Below are 20,459 nucleotides of genomic sequence, written 5' to 3'. Positions count from 1 at the left end.
TTCTAGGACACCGTGAGAATTTGAGGTTGACCACACACCACTTGTCTTTGTACCTTGACCGCCCATCATGAACTGTTCCACTCTAAAGCAGCCTTGCAGTTGTCCAGAGTACACTTAAAATACCCAAATAAATAAAGGCTTGAGCTTGCAGAGAAGGGTTGGTTAGGGCCAAATGTCTGGGATGCAGAAGTCTAGTGACTTTGAACTGGAGGGGAAGATGCAAATGAAATAACCAAGGTGCATCTTGCCTAATCTGGGGCTGCAGCCTGCATCGGTTTTTGAGGACAAACTCAGTTTTAGTAGGGTTTAATTTGTCAGATACTGTAGAATGCATATTTGTGTTCAGCTGTCCAATGGTGGTGATTTGTTTTCCATGTCATGTGTTGAAGTGAATGACGTTTGTTTGTGTGGGTGTACTTTTTGTTAGGTTATCAGGGCATTTGGGGCTGCAGGGGAAATGTTGAAAGGGAATGGGTGGGGCATATGGAACGCTTGGAATAGGGTTGCTTATTGCAGGGGTTCAGGAGATCGAGCCTTCTTCGTGGCCTTTAAAGGCCCAAAAAGAAGTTTCTCTAGGGTTGTTTAGCTCTTAGCTTAGTTGCTTGAGTTGGTGGGCCAGGGATGTTGTCTGATCAGGAGCGTGACGTGCATGTAAAGCCTTAACATGTCACTGATGCAACCAATTGGAGACGCCAAGAGGACAACTGACACGGGAGGCCAGAAGTAGAGGTTGAGAACTAGCTAGTGGAACCTGGTAGAAAGTCACATTTTCTTTGGCATCTCGAGGTGTCAGACCAGTCCTGGCTCAGAGGAATCTCCCTTGTCAAGATTTCTTTGCAAGCTACAATAGTTTGATTAAGCTTACATGTCAGATATAAACATGCATAGAATAACAAGAACGAACACAAGATTTAATCAACATTTATTACAAAAGGATACATGTTCGAACAGGTTAATGCGACACAAAAGACAAAAATATGAATGCAAATATTTTTCAACTTTATCTATAATTGTTCAAGACTTAAATATGTATCATCTTTGTGTGCCCCTCAATGTGAACGGTCCACCAATGCTTGTACCCGCGGAAGGTCCTGGACGATCATCTAAAAAAGAAAGGAATTGACATTTAAATACTGTCACGTATGCTTTTAGTACAACTTTTCAAAGAACTTACAGCAATTCTTGTACCCAACGTGGCATTGGAAAAGTCAACAACTCAGGTCTCCGTTTTTCCAATATTTATCAGAACCCTCCCTTCTCAGATAATCATAATTTTATGATGAATAGCCTAACAACAACAAAAGAGAATCCATTGACCCGAATTGGGTTTAACAGAAGGTTCATGAATACCTACTATTCTCCCCAAGCTTGACGTCTTTCAAAGACACCTGCAAATGATTACTGGACATGAAGTTCAAAGGGCCGGAACTCAGATTTAGCAATGTTAAAGTACAAGCAGGTTGAAATTGGGCAAATGAACAAGATATGTTTCACGTGTGTATTGTGCTCACGAGTTAATTCCTTCATATTCCTGTTAGGTAAGTAATATTTACCTCAGTTATTTATTTTCACTGTAATGCACATATTTGTGTATATAATCAAAGCATCGCAAAGTAAGAAAATAAATGGCATCTACCCCATAAACACAAGCAAGAAATCATTCAAGGTCCAGTGCAAAACCTCTCTATATTAAATGTCTCTGCAGAGTTCTAGGTGACCTGTATGTTTTGGGTCAGCTTTTAAATTATACTCACAAGAAGGGAGTTGCAGTACCCAATTCAGAATCCATACGAGGATCATATTAGCTTGCTAATTTGGCTTCAATGGACAGACTAATGGCATTCATGGGCTAACTGGGGGTAGGTATATGAAAATCATCCACCTTCAGTTTGCTGGATAAAACCGTAAATGCCAATTATTTTTGAAATATTTCAGTTCACCTAGTGGCGCCTAATCTGTACCCATTTTATTTGTTATAGTAGTGCTTGTAGTTGTAGTCCATGTACCTCTTCCTAAAGACTCCTGGGATAAAGACCCTGAGAGCAGAACAGTCATATTGGGTATTCCGAAGAGCCTTTAAAACCTGGCTGTTTTTTTTTTTATTTTATTTTTTGGAACTTTATTTTCAATGTAGAGAAAGAAGACATCAATTTTAAAAAGCAATGGGAGCGTGGCTACGAGGGCCATGTAGGAGGACGCGATCTGGAGGAGCTCCCGAGATCCTGCAACGATCCGGGCAAAAAAGTGCGTGATGACGGGCCGTTGACCGCTGAAAATACACATGCCGGTGTGTGAATGATTGGGCTACACGAGGTGAACTTCTGGATGGTACAGGAGGAACGGTGGCAGAGATCGGTGCAGAAGAGATAAGGAGCATCGGAGACGGAAGACAACACAAAATGGCCGACCAATGCCCGGAACAAAAGAAGAAGCAGGCCGCACGGTGACCTAGCGAAAGGGGCGTACTGAGTGCGCATTTGTCACTTGTGCTCAACACAGGTCCTCTGGGTCATGTCGAATAGGACGGTGAGGCCGAAGGCGAAAACAGCCCACCTTAGACGACTTCGCTAAGACGTCCCCTGGTCAAGACATTACCAACAGCAGGGACAAGCCGCCTGCAAGCGGCATGACGACTTCGGGCGCTAACCAAGAAGTCCTGGCTGTGATTGCAGTCCTAAGGGCGGCCTGGGAATCTAAACTAGAACTAGCCGTCACTGAACTAAAAAAGGCACTGGACCTCAAGGTCGGAGAGGTGCAGGAGGATGTTAATCTACTCCGACAGCATGTCAGGGCCTTGGTGGAGCGCATGGAGTCCCTTGAGAAGGAAGTTAGCCCGAATACTGCGGATTGCGCCTCCCATAAAGCCGAATTGCACGCCCTGATACAAAGAGTGGGCAACTTGGAGAGCAGAGCGGAGGAGGCGGAAGGACGAGCCCGACGAAACAACATACGCATCGTGGGCCTGCTGGAGGGATTGGAGGGCCACGATCCCACGGAATTCATTGAATCCATGCTACTGCAAGAGATACCCAGAGGAGCCCTATCCCAAGGATTTGCAGTGGAAAGGGCACATAGAGCCCTAACAAGGAGGCCGCCGCCGAGGAACCCGCCTAGGCCGGTGATAGCCAAAATTCTTAATTACCGTGACCGGGAGAGGATATTGGAACACTTTCGTAAGGGAGGAACGATCACACGAGGAGCGGCAAACATCACGGCTTACCCGGACTACACCCTGTCTGTGCAGCGTAGCCTCATTAACTTTGGGACGGTAAAGCGGAGATTGAGAGAGGCGGGCCACAAATATATGTTATTGTATCCGGCAAAATTGAAAGTCATTCATAAACATAAAACTTTGTTTTTTGAGACCCCGGAGGATGCCATGGGATGGCTCGATGTGCAAGGATGTCCCCAGGAGTCAGAAGTTCGGACGGAGAAAGAGCTCGGAAGAGATAAGTGATGCACGAAGAAGGTGCCGCAAGATGGCGCGGCACGTGGGACTTGAATATAGTCGCTTGCGCAGCCTACAGTAGAGAAGGTCAGACTATTGCACTATATGTCATAAGCACTGTGGTTAATGTTGAATTAACGGGAGCCTTACGGAGCGATTCTTTCTACCCCATAACAGTTTCAGTTAAGTGGCCATTAGGGCGACTTCCCCCTACTGAGCTCTGTGCATCGTTTAGTGCTTGCAGGGCTAGATGTGGGGGTGCCTGAGCTCTGAGAAGAGAGCTGGGCAGCAGTTGGGGTGTGTGATGTTGGGGAAGGGACGGGTGGGGGGAGGGAAGTTGGGGATCTATCGTGTACATAGTTATGGGGAGTTCGAGCTGGTACGAGAAGCTACAAGCAAAAATGGAGGACTGTATCTGTATCACGTGGGCAAAGGGGCGTCGCTACATGGGAGGCAAGAAGACACTCACGAGCCATGGGAGACCTTAAGATCGTAACATGGAATGTCAGGGGACTTAACAGCTACTTAAAAAGAAACAAAGTCATTATGTACTTAAAAAGACAGAGGATTGATATTGCGCTGTTGCAGGAAACACATCTGACGAAGCAAAAATTGGAACTGGTGGGGAAGAAGTGGAGAGGTACTGTAGTGGGCTCTCCGTACTCTGCCTACGCTAGGGGAGTGCTGGTCTGGGTGGCACCGCACGTTCCGCTCCAACTTACGCAAGAGATGGTGGACACGGAGGGTAGGTTGGTCATATTAAAGGCCCTGGTAGAGAATAAAGAGGTGTGCATTATAAATACATATGCCCCCAACCAAAACACTGCTACGTATTTTAGAACCCTATGTACTCACCTGGGCGCGTGTGTGGGGGGAGCGGTTATCTGGGGAGGGGACTTCAACTGTGTGCTCGACCCAAAGGCAGACCGATTGGATGGGAAGATTGATAGGCCCACCCCAGCGGCCAGGGTATTGCAGACATTACTAGATGACTTTGGGCTGGCGGATGTTTGGAGACTGAAACACCCTAATGAAACACAGTACTCGCACTACTCAGCTCCGCAGCACCTGCACACGAGGCTGGATTATTTTTTTGCCACTCCAGATGTTATGATGGAGACCACCCAAATAGAATATAGAGCGAGGGCCCTGTTGGACCACTCGCCTCTGGTGCTGACCTGGCAGCACTGCCGCCCCAGGGCGCGGATACCGACGTGGCGCCTCCGGGCGGAGGCGCTCAGAGACCCAGTATTCAGGGAAGACATCAGGGATGCGATCTCACAGTACTTTGAGGTAAACACAGGCAGCGTAGATTTGGCGTGCACACTCTGGGAGGCCTTTAAGGTGGTGTTGCGGGGTGCTGCTATTGCTAAGTCAAAAGGCCTACAGGGTGGGGTCCTAACAGAACTAGAGGAAGAGGAAGAGAAACTGGAGCGCGAAAGCAACAGGGCAGGAGGGGACGCGGAACTTGTACTCGAGTTGCAGCAGAGGTGTGCGGAGCTTTGGGAAAGGCTATAACTTAACTACAAAAAGTATGTTGAGAGGCAACATGCAGGTGGGGATAAAACTGGCCGCTTGTTGGCGTGGTTATACAAGAGCGAAACCCCCAGGCCCCCGATTAGGATAATAACCAGAGAAGACAGGAGGTGGTTGACGCCCAGGAAGGAGTCAACGAGGCATTCTTGGGCTATTATAGAACATTATATGAGGACAGAGGAGGGGACAATCAGGAGGAGATTAGAGAAACACTAAAAGACATGGAATTACCTAAGATTAGTGATGAAGAAAGGGGGGGGAACTAGACGCACCGATTACCCTGGAGGAATTAGAGGAGGTGGTGAAACAGCTGCCCACCTGCAAGACCCCGGGTACGGACGGATTCCCGGCTGAGTTTTACAAAACATATAAAGCAGAAGTACTCCCCCCCTATGCTAGAGATGCTCAATGGGTCTTTTGGGAAGGGTCGGCTACCGGACACGCTCAGAGAAGCACTAATCGTGCCGCTCCCCAAGCCCAACAAGCCAGGGCATTGCTGCGGCTCCTATAGACCGTTGTCAATGTTGAACCAGGACAGCAAGATCTTGACGGCGGTCCTGGCTAATAGGCTGAGAAGGGTCATCAGTAACCTGATACACCCGGATCAGACAGGTTATGTCCCCAACAGAAATATAACCCACAACCACAGGCGACTCCACCGGGTGATTGAAGAGGGAAACAGGAGCGATGGGGAAATGGCGGTGGTGTCCCTAGATGCAGTCAAAGCTTTTGATTCAGTGAGATGGCCATGGTTGCTGGCGGCCCTGGAAGAATACGGGATGGGGCCGGGTTATGTTAGGTGGGCGAAATTGTTGTATAGTGAACCACTGGCCAGAGTACGCACAGGATCGGTGATATCTGAAAGGTGGCAACTCAGTAGAGGCACCAGACAAGGGTGCCCCTGGTACCCGATGTTATACATTCTGGTCCTAGAGCCCCTGGCAGTGTACCTCAGACAACAATATGACATGGTCGGTATTGAAGCAGGGGGAGAGAAACACCTAATATCCTTATATGCTGACGATTTGCTACTGTATTTGAAATATCCGGAAGAAAATCTGCAGTATATTCTAGAGGTCATGGAAAAGTATGCAGAATTGTCCGGCATAGCGGCGAACCCCCAAAAATCGAGCATGTTCCCATTGGGGAGCTACATAGGAGCCCCTCTGGAACGGTTGCCAGTGTTGTCCGTACCTTGGGCGGCTGATTCCTTCCGCTACCTCGGAATAGATGTATATCATACTGTGGAGGAGGAACACTTGCATAACACCGAGGTGGCTGTGAAAAAAATCTGCACAAATATGAAGTTTTGGGAGAAGCTGCCGCTGGCGATGATGGGACGGGGGCGATGCTCAAAATGGTGGTCCTGCCTAGGCTGTTACATTTCTTCAGTAATATACCATACTTGATACCGAAAAAGTTTTTTGTCAAACTGAACAGCATGTGTAGGGACTTCCTGTGGCACGGCACTCGAAATAGAGTGGCGCTATGGAAGCTACAGAACTTCCATGATAGAGGGGGCATCAAGCTGCCGAACGTTGAGGCCTATTATGTAGCGAGTCAGTTGCAATATGTAACCAAATGGCTCTCTGATGAAGAAACTCCGGAATGTAGGCTGTTTGGGCAGGACTGCACCCCGTTTTACCTAAATGAGATTATCGGGTGACTAGACTTGAAATGAAAGAACGCCCAGGTATGCTGTTGCTTGGGTGGAAGATGTGGCACACAGTATGCCAACTGATGGAGAACCCATGCCCGTGTTCCCCACAGGTGCCACTAGTTGCCTTAGCTAGGGGAGACAACCAGCTCAGGATGATAATCAGGACCTATTGGGAATCGGTTGGGCTGGTCACATTGGGAGACATATGGCAAGAAGGGGCTATTAAAGAGTTTGAAGAACTGGGAGAAGAGACAGGCTTGCATGGAGGCCAATATGTCATGTATCGTAGGCTAGTGCAGACTATTCGCAAAACCTGGCCAGAGATTGTACTGGCGGAAGAGCCAGACGTTCTAATGGGAACAATATATGATATATCAGAAGGAGGGCACGAGATCTCTAGACTATATGAGATGGTGATGACCCGGGTGGGGAAGAATTTGACTCACCTGAGGCTGGACTGGGAAGCGGAGGTGGGGGCACAGATGACCGATGGAATGTGGGAACGTGCTATAGGATACCACAAGAAAGTGTCCAGAAATGCTAGATTACAACAGATACAGTTATACATAACGCATAGAGCCTATATGACCCCAAAGAGAATATCTAAGTTTGCAAACGCAGGAAGACAAGCATGCCCAAAATGCGATGAGGAAGACGCAGATATGACACACATGTTCTGGTCTTGCCCAGTGATTTAAGCTTTTTGGGGGGAAGTGGCACGGAAACTAGCGGATAAAGGGGTCTCGCTCAACATAGATACAGCCTGGTCCTGCCTGTTAGGAGGGTTTCCGAGACCACGGAACACTAAACACCTTGGGAAACTGAGGGACCTGGCATATGTGCTTGCTAAAAGAAGGATAGCTATGGGCTGGAAGCAATGCCACAGGCCACGGGTAGAGGTATGGTGGCGGGACTTGCAAAAATGGGCGGAGGCTGAAACGGTGGTGTGGCAGGAGGCATGTAGCAAGTGCAGGGAAGAAGATGTGGGTAACCTGATGGCTTGGAGAATGTTAATAACAGAACTGTTTGGCACAGTAGTGGATCCTGCAGCTTCGGAAGGAAGCGATACCCAGCCACACGCAGCGGATACAGAACCAGAAATGCAAATAAGCTCTTGGGAGAGGGGGGGGATTTGGGGAGCAGTAATGAGCGTTAATTGATGTTCACGAGTTTATTGTAAATAACGCTGCAAGTTTGGTTTGTATTGTTTACTTGTTTTCAAAATAAAAATCTTTTAAACATTTTTTTTTTAAAAAAGCAATAACATATTTACAAAATTATATACAAATTCACAGAAACATCAAAAACAATAGTATCTATAGAAACGAAACCCACCCTAACCCGCAGTTCACATCTCATTGCCTACAAAATCTAATTAAATACAGTTCCAAAAATCTCCCCCATATCTTTGCAAACAAACCATTTTTGCCTTGTCTCCTATATAAATGTTCCTCCATAGCTGCCAAATCTCGCATTTCACTTAGCCACATTTCTTTTTCTAATGTAGCAACTGATTTCCAATTCCTAAGGATAATTTTCTTACCCACTGCAGCCCCTCTAAATAACCATTTTCTTGGCACTGAGATAGGTCATCCAAGATGGAGTCATTCCCCAGAATTAACGTCTCGAAATTAAAATCAATGGTCACTTCCAGGATTTCTACACAAATTTCACAGACATCACTCCAAAACCCACGAACCTTCACACAATCCCACAGCATATGTTCCATCGTACCATTATCCTGAACACATGCCCAACATTCCGGAACATCCTTTAAACCTCTCCTCCATAATTTTTCCGGGGTCGAATAGACCCTATTCAGGATCTTAATTTGTCTTGTCCGTTCAGTCAAACCCAAGGAACACAGTTTGACATTCTCACACATCTTTGTCCAACTTTCCACAGCAATGTCCACACCAATTCTCCGACCCCATTCATTCTTAGCAAATCATTGCCTTTATATTTGAGTAGAATCTGCCTGTACACCCTGCTCGCTAGTCCGCCCTCATTCATCAAAGATTTCCTTGTAAGAAATTCCAGATTCAGACTATTTTGAAAATCAATCACACCCACAGCCAACTTCAATTTCCTATAGTCTGAAAACCTGAAACCCTCGATGCGAAATTCTCTTTGTAAATCTCTAGCGCTTTTCCATTCACCCTCAATGAAGAGGTCACCAACCCAACTAACACCATCCAAAAACCATTCAGGCCAGAATAAAGTTTTGTCATACAGTTTGATAGAGGGATTCATCCATAGGGACGCATTCGGATCTCTACATGCATTCACACCCAACAAGACATTCAGATTCTTCCAGGAATTTCTCAATGATGTAGTCAATACATCTTTCACACCTTTCGATGCTGTGGTTAACAATGCCCTAGGTGACAAAGGACCATTAGCACTCGCCTCGGCTGCTGCCCACACACTAGGATTTATCTCCATGAAATCAACCATGAAAGCACAAGTAAAGGCTAGATGATAGGCCCTGAAGTTTGGCACTCCTAACCCGCCTTTCTCCAATGGCAACTGTAGCTTCCCAAACACAATCTTGGCGGTTTCCTGTTCCACAAAAATCCCTGTATAAGCCTGTCCAATTCTTTCCAATGAGAAGCCTCAAAAACCTGGCTGTTTAACTAGACTGTGCATGTTTTTCTCTGCGCCTGTATCTGCACTGCCGTATACTGTGTCTTTCGTATGCAAATAACTGGTCTCTGTAACAGCACCTCGATGCCTCTGGGTTGTTTGTGCGCTTTATAAGTGAAATAAATAAAATAGTAAACCAGGGGCACTGATTAGAGCATTTCTTGCAAAGGAGAAGAGCAAGTGAGCAACTGCAGCTCATCATGCACACAGGACTCAACCCCTACTATAGCACGCAAAAGCTTCTATGCTTCAGTGCCACTCTTTCGCCAAATGCCTATAGAGTCGCAATGGTTGGTAACTTGTTCTAATTGCAACGTCCTTCTCACCTTACAGCAGATTCCGGAAACAGAATGCAAAGCTCACAGAAGTTTTATGAGGAGATGGCAACATTACTATTTAGCCAAAACATATATCAAACTTCCGGTTGAAAATAAAAAAACACACAAAAAGCTGATAACGGAGTATTGCTTAAAGAAAGCCTGTGGTATACTCCAAAAAGCAGCACTGTAGATGACAATAGGAGATGCACGATTAGAAGCCCTTTAAAATAGCACGAGCCCTTAATGAATGTGGACGAATAGCACCCGGTTGAGGAGATCTTTTTGGGACATTAAAGGCATACACTTTGAAAGAGTGAACGTAACAGTGCCAAGTAGCTAATTACTACCGGTCAATCTTATTTTGCCGGTTATAAAAATAGAAAGTGTGCAGGTTCTTGGGAATTAGCGACAGCGGCCTTGGTATTTCCAATCTTGTCTGCGTTTCCAGCTCATACTGGCAAGAGTGCGCTCCATTGCCAGGGCCACAGGATGTAAAGCAGGGAGCTATGAGGAGGTCATTCCACCTTGCTCACATAAGTCAATAATTGAACCACAGGTCCCCTTGGTGATCTGGTTGAAGGTGTTCTTATACAATATTGAGACAAGTAATGATCAGTGACACGCCTATATACACTCCTCTTCTTCAAGAAAGGTTTACCTTCCAACACCTGAGAAATTCATGGCCCAGTCAGGCTGACAAGAACAAGCATCTGTACTAGAACTAAGTGGCTATCTAGTGACAAACGAGTACTATCATTTTTAAGCCACTAATATGTTCACATATAGCAGTTCGTGCCACGATTCCTCCTGCTTTTAGGAACTTTAAAAGGCATTGGTATTACAACATGTCATTGTCATCCATTTTTAACTTCTACAGGATGAAAGGCTGAGCCAGCCTGAATGTTTGTAAGCTGCAGTCACATGTTTGAAAACCCAAAGGGCCACTGACTTCACTAAACTATCTTTCCTGATTCCATGCCACAGCGAAATGTTTTATCTCGGTATATTGGCATCACTGAATCAGATGTATGAATCAGACATTACACAAATCACAGAAACACAGCTGAAACCACGACTGCCCTGAAAATACATTGGACCCCTTGCATTGAAATTAGTGGCATTAATCTTCAGTGGACAATATATGTACTGTAAGGTTTTGGCAGATGTTCGCAACCTTTTATGGCCTATTTTAATAAAATAACAATCCGCACCCACAAATGTTATTCCGCCATTTAATCTAGTCACCAACAAACTTACATTCCTGTGCCTCACAGGCACCTAACTTAAGTCCACTTTGAAAAGTTGATATCCCATATGTGGAGGTATAACATGCTAGGTGGCGCTTTAAGCTAGTCAAGTGCACCGTAGTGCCTCCTGGCCACATTGTAAAAATGCAATGGAAATCCAAGAGTGCTGCAAGGGTGTTCGTTTCCGTGAATAATGCCAGTCCCGGCTGTTCAGTTAAGCTATTCTATTATCCAGAAGGCAGGCCCCTACAAACGATTTCAGACTTGCCAGTGCACCTCAGCAAAGAACTCCCAACATCCCTGTACATTTCCAGTACTAGGGCTTGCACCTTGCAGTGAACCAGCACAATCCCCTATTTCTTTTGTTTGACCAGTAGCACCTCGGATGTTCCCATACTGGCATGGGACACATCGCTCTGCTATCTCATCTATTTTAACCTGGAGGAAGGGAAAGCCCTTTTTTCCATTACCGGGACTCTGCAAAGAAACTCGCTGCAATGTCTAACATCCAGGCTGCAGCCTAATCAAGTCACACTCAGCAGCCACCTTGGAATCAGGTAAGCCAGAGGTGGATTAATCCGAGCACTGAGGCAACGAGAGGTCACTCATAAGCCACCAAGGTGCGACTCTTTGCACCCTTACCATCCCTCCTAAGGCCTACTATTGCGTCCCTACCTCCCACCGGGCATGCACTTTTCCCCCTAGTTTTCCCACAGTAAGGTCTCCAGTTTGTTGGGTGGCCAGGCAAAGAGTAGTTGGTAAAGGGTGAAACTTGCTTCTTCACCTAGGTTGCCCTCCTCCAAGTTAACTGGCAGGAACATCCTGCACCAACCATGAACTATTCTGAGCCATAATTTATTTTTGGTAAATCTTTTTATTAAACTTTTTTGACATGGAGCAAACCAGAGCAGCATAGATCTGAGCAATTACATAACATAACATAGGCGGCAATGCATCATTGTCATTTCTGTAACCTTCTCCAGGCAGAACAACCTGCATACAATTCCAAGGTAGAGTGAGAGGATTCACAGTTTGAGATCAACAGTCACAAAACACTGCCATGAGTTCAAGGGTACACAAGCCCAGCGGGTGCACAACCATGCATATTCCATGTCCCGGTACCTCCACTCTCCCATTCACCCCATTTGACTGCCCCCATGTCTCCCATCTGCCTCCCTTCGAACACCTCCCTCACCAATTCAGCAGGCACCCCCACCCCCTCACGCGGACTTTAAGTCTGCTGAGGAGAGCAACTCATTTAACAGCTGACTCCAATCCACCACCACCCCGTCTTTCAGAATTGGGTCTCAGGTCCTCATCAGGGCATCTAGTTCCGCCATCCCCCACCTACAGATGTCCTCCATCCACTGTCTCAAGGACGGACCCTGGTGTTTCTTCCATGCTAGCATAAATTGAGCCTGCCGTCTCCGTGTTTTATGGCATTTCTCACTTGGAAATAATCCCCATAAGAATACTTTTGGGACATTCAAAACTGGAGCCAGGAAGCCCATACATTTTTGATACTACTGTTTGTCAGAAGTCTATGATCACCGAACACCCCCACAACATGCAGCAGATCCCTGCTTGCCCAGCCCCACATCTCGGACAATCTGCACTCAAAGTATTGTTCACTGCGTGTAGTTTGACGGGGGTTACATATACCCTATGTAGGACATTAAATTGTATAAATTGAAATCTAGCATTTCTCAAGGTCTTCCGGATCTGCTCCCACATGGTCTCCCAGTCAGCTTCCGGAATCTGTTCTCCTCCATCTCTTTCCCACTTGACCTTAACTGCTAGCTCCTACCCAGGGAACAGCTCACCTATTGACTGATAAATACGAGAGATCCTGGCTCTCTCCTCCCCCTGCGTCAGTAGCACTTGCATTAATGGATTCGTAGCGGGTTCCTCCGGGATATCCACCCACATTCTTGTTAAGCGTTTAACCAGTGTCCCGTAGGCTAGACACTGCCCCCTAGAAATCCCAGATCGCTGCCTCCATTCCTCAAATGCCATCATCTTACCTCCTTCAAACAAGGCCCCAACCGAGGTACACCCCTTCTCCATCAACCCCAAGAACCCCATTCTCCATACCGTCATCCTGAATCCACGCTCCATGGTAAGTTTGCACTATAGAGTCCCAGTACCTGCTTACTTTTCAAAAGCTTCTTCCAGATCTCCCGTACCACCAGGAAAACATTTGTGTTCCTCTTCCCCCAAACCCACGCCCTACCCCCGTCGGCTAAATTCCTCTTCACTTTGATGAGCCGGGAGATTCCCAAGTATCCCAGTCAGCAGCTCCGCCCCAGAATCCACATTAACACAGCCTGTAGCTGGGCTGCCATAAAATACTGCTCATAATTTGGTAAATTGAGACCTTCTTGACGTGGATGTCGCAGCGTCGCCAGCGAGACCCTTCTCCTCCCTGAATTCCACAGTAGCTCCCCAACTCGTTCATCTAACATCTTGAAGAAGACCTTCTTGATGGCATATGGGAAAGTAATAAAGGAGTCTTGGGAGAATAACCATTTTGCATAAAGCTTCTCTGCCCATCAATGATAGCGGTAATTTCTTCCAGAATTGGACTGAGTCCCCTATCCCTGAGAGTGCTCTACCTGTATTGTATACAAATGTCTCTTCGATACTGTGAACAATCTGGATGCCCATATACCAAACAGAGTCCCCCCCTCCCATCTGAGTCCGGAGTCTGGGAGGGCAGTCAGGTCCAGATTGTGGAGACCCCCTAACGGAAACACTGATTTTTCTATATTGATGTGACATCCTAATAACTTTCGGAAGTTGCCCAGCACTTCTAGAAGGATCGGAAGGTTGTTTAGCGGGTTCCCCACATATAACAACAAATCATCAGCGTATAAGGAGATCACATGTCATACCCCTCCCACCAGGATGCCTGCGTTTCCCATTTCTTTCCTGAAGTACCTCGCCAACATTTCCAGCACCATTACAAACAATATTGGTGAGACTGGACACCCTTGCCGCATCCCCCTGCTTAACGTCCATTGCTGTGACACCCAGTCATTTGTTTTTACTCTTGCCATTGGTTTATTGTACACAAGTCGCAACCAACATATGTTGTCCCCAAACCCATATGCTCCCAGCACTCGAAACAGCCATTCACACTCCACGGAGTCGAAGGACTTCAAGGCATCGAACAAGGCCACTGCCATGTCCTCTCGACAGTCCTTAACCTGGTACATCATATGGTGTAACCGATGAAGATTCTTGTGGTGCTCCGCCGCCGTACGAACCCACGCTGGTCCGAGTGTACCAGACATGGGGCCACTCTGGACAATCTGGCAGCCAGTACCTGACCCAGGATTTTCGCATCAACATTTAATGATGAAATCGGGCGATAGGATGCACACTAGAGGGGGGTCTTTACGTTCCTTTAATAGGACCGTTATTATTGCTTCCTGCATTGATTCTGGGAGAATCCCTGTCTCAAAGTCTTGTCATAGACTTAAGTCAGGGGACCAATAGGTCCTCAAACCTACAGCAGAACTCCACCGGGAGTCCATCCCCTCCCAGGGATTTACCCTTTGCCATCGCCCGCAACGCCTTACATATTTCGGATTCTTTGATTGGTCCATCTAGCTTCTCCTAGACATCGCTAGCGAGGACCGTCAATTCTGCCATATCTGCTTCACTCGTATACAAGGATTGATATAAGTGTTGAAAGGCTGCATTGATTCCTGCTTGGGTGATGGTTAAGTCCCCAGAGTCCCCTCTAATCTGCGTTATTCTGTGCCGGGGCTGCTCCCGCCGGATCAGCTTGGCCAATACTGCCCTGCCTTATTTTCCTCCCCGTAAATCCCTATGTCCCTGACTCCCATCAAATTTTGAAAGCGAGTCCTGTGTCTCCCGATGAGATGCCGAAGTGTCAGTTAATTCCGTGCCCCTCTCCTGCCCTGTCGCTGCTTCCTGTTCCAGGGTAACCATCTCACCTTCCAATTTCTGTAACTTCTCCTGTAGAGTTCTCTTGACCTAGAAAAAACAGAGTGCTCCCGGCTTGGCCCTGATCTACCCAGGTGGGTTTAGAACCATATAGTGAAATTATCAGGGTGATTGAACTCATGTACACTCATCAGATTGACACTACATAAAGAAAAACCCTCTTGGGGTACAGATCTCGGAGTCCTATTGATGGAGGTCTTGGGTAAATATCCCAGGTGTGAATTATTCCACCGAAGTATATCCCATTACTAGAGGTCTTGTAATCTTTGGAGAGAGTGAATCCTCGGCCGCGCCATCTATGCTGTACCCACGTGTTCTCCTCAATGGGGATTCAGGTACACAAGAAATACCAGAAATTGCGACAACAATCTCCCAGACTTAATACACCGGGCAAACCGATTACACGAGAACAGTAGGACACCTTCAGTTCAACTTGTTTCCCCGTCCTGATGAAGGCCAACCACCTGCCAGCTTTAAGGAATAGCTGATGAATTGGCCGAAACACAGTTCGACAACCTTTTTTGTCTTCAGTCTGTAATATTAACACGGTCAATCGTGTACTGTTTTGTACTTTATTTACATGTTATTCGTTCACCCAAATCCTTAGAACTTGTAAGGGATGATACATGTCTATTTGTATTTATTTCCAGTCAGTTTAACTGGATAGAATATTTGCGTGTTGTATACAGAATTGTTGTCATCAATATGTGTCCTGTTCTGAAAAACAAATGTAATTTTTTTTTTAAAATATATTTTATTAGTTTCATAACATAAGATAACAAAAACTGGCATCAGTGGTAATAGGTCAAGCATATGAAGGTAAAGTCCCCAACTCCCCCCCAACCATCCCTCCTCCTCCTCCTCCCCCTCCTCCCCCTCCTCCTCCTCCTCCTCCTCCTCCATCTCCTCCATCTCCTCCTCCTCCTCCTCCATCTCCTCCTCCTCCTCCTCCTCCTCCTCCTCCTCCTCCTCCAAGACCACGGTCAGTTCTATGTTCATCATGAGTCCAGACCCGGGCCTGGGTCGCCTTCCCCGGTTATCTCACCCTCCTGTGACTCTGGATGGAGCAGGGGTACTGTTGAGGCCACCCAACAGTGTAGCTCTTCGCTAGAATCAAGTCTTTGCACTTGGATTGCTGTCTCCCATGCTGCAGTTTCAGCTGTGATCCACTTTGTAAGATCTCCCCACCATAGGGGCATAGGCGGGCCTCTGGGGCTCTTCGACCCCATGGCTATACGCTTTTTGGCCGTTATATAAATAAGGTCTCTGAGCTTGTTGAGGGGTTTGTTCTCCCTGCTGCGCCTATACCTACCCAGGATGCATGCCGAGGGTTCGTCCACTTCAATGTCAATGTCTGCACCAGCCACTCTTTCCTTCACTTGTGTCCAGAATTATTCTCTGATCAATGGGCATCCCCAGAACATGTGGGTCATACCAACCTTGGGCTCACTGCATTTGGGACATGGTCGGGTGCCCGCACCGGTAAATCTTGATATAGCTTCCGGGGTGAGGTACGCTCTGTTCATAACATACAGTTGGATGAGCTGTAAGCGGCCGTTTCGGGAGATTTTTTTGTGGTAGTGGGTTATATCACCCCAGGCTTTGTCTTCAAAAACCAGGTTCAATTCGGTTTCCCATTTGTCCCGGCATTTGAGGTCATCTTTGGTGGAGCCCCAGAGTAGGGCCTCGTAAATACGTGAGGTTTCGTGGCCCCCCTCAGCAGCGTTCAGTATCGTTTCGATACATTTATTTTCATCAGTCTGGCCGATAGCGACAGGCCATCTGCTAGTCAAGGCCTGTATGACCGCTCTGTGCAGCAGGAATTGCCCGGCCGGGAGGCCCGTGGCATCGCAGAAGTCCGGGAAGGCCAAAATCTCTGTTCTTGGATTAGGTCCCCCAGTGTGGCCACCCCGAAGGTCTCCTATTGTGTACGGGTCTCAAGTTGCCCCCAGGAATGATTGGACATGAGTGCTGCAATGGGGATCTCTGGGGAGTACGGGTCCCCGGACCCGACCAGTTTGCAGGCCCTTTTCCAGAGTCGGATTCCCAGCTTAACGAGGTAAGGGCAATGTTCGAGGGCACTCTTCCTGGTCCACAGCAAATCCCCAAGTAATAGCTGGGGGAGGGCCGGCTGGAGGAGGCGAGTGTTGGTTGTGCTTTCGTCGGCCATCCACCGCACAATGTGTCTCAACTGGCTGGCAAGGAAATAGAGTTCGAAATTGGGGATCTTCAGCCCACCCCTCTCGTATGGTCTCTGGAGAGTCTCCAATGCCACCCTGTGCCTGCCTCCCTGCCAGAGGAAGCCCCTACAGAGTTTGTTGAGGTCTTTGAAGAACGCGGGGGGATGTAGAAGGGAATGTTAGTGAAGTTATGCAATAGGCGGGGTAGGGCGACCATCTTAAGGAGGCCCGCCCTCCCGGCCACCGAAAGCGGGAGCCGCCCCCAAAACTCCATGGACTTTAAGAGAGAGTCTTTGGCCCTTACGGTGTTAAGAATATGTTCTGTGCCGGGGTTTCGATGTATAGTTATCCCCAAATATCTGAACGATGTCGCCTGCCATTCGAGATCTAGGGGAGGGAGAGATCCATAATATTCACTGTGTAGTGCAGCTAGGGGGTAGAGGCAAGATTTACTCTTATTAATCTGGATCCCGGTGTGCTTGTGAAAGCTGTCCAGGGTTTCAAGAATGTAGGGTAGGAGGTGTTCAGGGTCCTGTAAATACAAGAGGGTGTCGTCCGCGAACATAGAGAAGAGGTGAGTCGTCCCATCTATAGTGATGCCCCCCCCCCCCATCTCCACATTCCTGTCTCAGGTAGGCTGCTACAGGCTCAGCAGCAATGATGTACAACATGGGGGATAGGGGGCAACCCTGACGGGTGCCTCTGTGTAGGGACCATTTCGCGGAAAAGGTTCTATTGGTTCGTACCCTTGCAGTGGGGTTGGCATAAACCAGCTGGGTCCATTTCAGAAATACGGGGCCTATTCCCATCTTAGCCATGGTAGCATATAGCCATTCCCACCTCACGGAATCAAAAGCTTTGGTGGCATCCAGTGACGCCACCGCAGGTTTCTGCGGTCTTCCCTCGGCACTATAAATGACGTGATGTAACCTGCGCAGGTTCTCAGTGATGGATCGTCCGGGGACATATCCGGTTTGGTCTTGGTGAATCAACAGTGGGATCACTCTGCGTAGTCTGTTAGCGAGCAGTGCTGTGAGGATCTTGCAGTCTACATTTAGCATAGAGAGGGGCCTGTATGAGGCACAATCTGCCCCGTCCTTCCCAGGTTTGATAAGTGGTATTATCACTGCCTCGCTCAGGGAATCCGGGAGGGCGCCACGCTCGAAGGCCTCATTATATACCTGAGCTAATATAGGGGCGAGTGTTTCCTCATAGGTTTTATAGAACTCCCCGGGGAGGCCATCCGAGCCTGGGGATTTCCCCAGCTGGTAGCGTTCTAATTACCACCTTGACCTCGTCGGGAGTGATGGGCTCATCAAGGGTCTCAGCCATATGCGAGTCTAGTTTAGGCAAGTCGATGACGTCCAGGGCGTCTTCGATCCCTGTGTCGGGGGGGGGGGGTCTCAGAGTACAAATTATGGTAGTAGCTACAGAAAACCGGATTAATTTCCTGTTGGGTATGGACGGTAGTGCCGTCTGGTGTGAGTATGTGGCAAATGGGTGGCCTGGGGGTTTCCCTTTTGTAGAGCCAGGCTAAGAGTTTCACGGGTTTGTCCCCCAGGGCATGGACTCTTTCCCTGTGTTTGGCGTAGCTTAGTTTACCTAGGGCTTCCCAGTGCTTTAGGCAGGTTTGTCTGAGTTCGGTAATTTTAAGTAAATGGTCGGGGGATGGGTCAGCCCTGCCCTGGAGGGCACACAGGTCTCCCTCGGCTCGTTCCAAAAGGGTTGTGATGGATCTCTCGGCACACCCAATTGCTGCGATCATCTCACCCCGCATGACCACCTTATATGCCTCCCAGGCGGTGCTTATGTATTTAAAACTATGTAGGTTGTTCTGCCAATATTCTCCAGTATCGTCTCTTATGCGTTCTCTGAATGCTGTATCAAGTAGAGTTTCGGCTCTCAATCTCCACATGGGAATGGGGGGTTTAGGCGGGAACACCTCCCAGGTGACCAACAGTGGAGAGTGATCGGACAGTACACTCGGCAAATAGTGCGCATCAACAAACACAGACTGTTGTGTCTGGCTGAGAAAAATATAATCTAGCCTGGTGTGCACGGCATGTGGTGGGGAGTAGAAGGAGTACTCGCGTTTCCCCAGGTGCTGGTCCCTCCAAATATTACTGAGTTGCAACTGATGGACTAGTTTAGAAAGTATTTTGGCCGGAGGGGAGGGACAATCATGTTTATTGTCGGATCTATTCAGTAGAGGGTCAAGGGTGCAGTTATGGTCGCCTCCCCATATCATAATTCTGTCCATATATGGGGTGAGCCGTGTATAGAGGGAGTGGAAGAAGGTAGTTGCGTCGTGGTTGGGTGCGTAAGTACTAACTAGGCATAGCTCTTTGCCCTCGATAGAACCACAAACCACAACCATCCTCCCCTCGTTGTCTGATTTAGTGCTAGTAAGCCTGAAGGGGACCGTGGGGGCAATCCAGATCAGGACCCCTCTGGCATAGGAGGAGTAAGCGGAACCCACTAGGGTGCCGCGCCAGGTTTTGGCCAGGGCATCTAGCTTTTTGGCAGTTAGGTGAGTCTCTTGGAGCATGGCGATTCCGACCCTGCATCTCTTCAAGTAGGACTGGACGCGTCGTCGTTTGACGAAGCTGTTCAGGCCTCTAACGTTCCAAGTAACGATCTTTACTGTGTCAGCCATAGGTATTGCGTGTACGGATGTGTGGGCCCAGCAGGACTCTGGATCTAATTAGTGCAGCAATGCATGACGAGTGCTTCCGTGGTCTTGGTAATTTCCGTTTGTAGTTCCCAACTGTAATAATAACTCCCTGTTTCCCACCCCCCCATTAACTGTAAACAACCCAAACATAAAACTAGCCCAGCGAGGTCACCCTCGTTATGACAATCCCGTTTCTGCTCCGTAGGACCGTGCATAGGTCTCCAGGTGCCCTACGGGTGGGTATGTACACCCAAAAAGAAGGGAGAAGACATTTTCCAGGGGGTGGAGTGAACCTTGACTCCACTGTCTCCATGTTAGGATCTAATCAGCTGTGTGGGAGCTCAAGTCGCCCGCCGGCGGTGGGTAGAGGCTGCATGATTCCTATCGAGATGGCGGGAGAAACGTTATCCAGGTTTCCGCTTTCTTTCCTCGACATCAGGTATTTGCAGTCCGTCCATCCAGTCTCTGGCCTGTGTCGGAGTGTCGAACAGGTGTGCCCTGTTGTTGTGCTGCACTAAGTCTTGAAGGGTACAGGAGCATGTAACGCAACCCAGCTGCCTTCAGTCTGGCCTTTGTGTGTATAAACTGGGCTCTGTTCATTTGAACCTGGAAGGTATAATCAGGGTAGATAGCAATTGTGGCGGAGTCCCGTTTGATTTGGCCACCTGCTCGGGAAAAGGCTAGGATTACCTCTCGGTCTCTGTAGTTAAGAACTTTTGCTATCACCGGCCTGGGTGGAGCGCCCGGTGGAGGTTTTTTAGCGAAGGATCTGT

General features: G+C 47.9%; 1 protein-coding gene across 1 annotated transcript in view; it reads right to left on the bottom strand.

Moving 5' to 3' along the window:
* Positions 1 to 905: 905 nt before the first annotated feature.
* CEP20 (centrosomal protein 20) overlaps positions 906 to 20,459 on the bottom strand; it is a 295,453-nt gene continuing 275,899 nt past the window's right edge. Inside the window, exon 5 of the mRNA XM_069647116.1 lies at positions 906 to 1,103. Within this exon, the coding sequence (XP_069503217.1) occupies positions 1,033 to 1,103 (71 nt within the window). The 3' untranslated portion in view covers positions 906 to 1,032. The remainder of the gene's footprint in view (positions 1,104 to 20,459) is intronic.

The sequence above is a fragment of the Ambystoma mexicanum genome, chromosome 2q, assembly GCF_040938575.1.
Source record: "Ambystoma mexicanum isolate Mex_15411 chromosome 2q, UKY_AmexF1_1, whole genome shotgun sequence".
Classification (NCBI taxonomy): Eukaryota; Metazoa; Chordata; class Amphibia; order Caudata; family Ambystomatidae; genus Ambystoma; species Ambystoma mexicanum.
The sequence above is the reverse complement of the archived record's forward strand: the minus strand, read 5'-3'. Positions and strand labels throughout refer to the sequence as shown.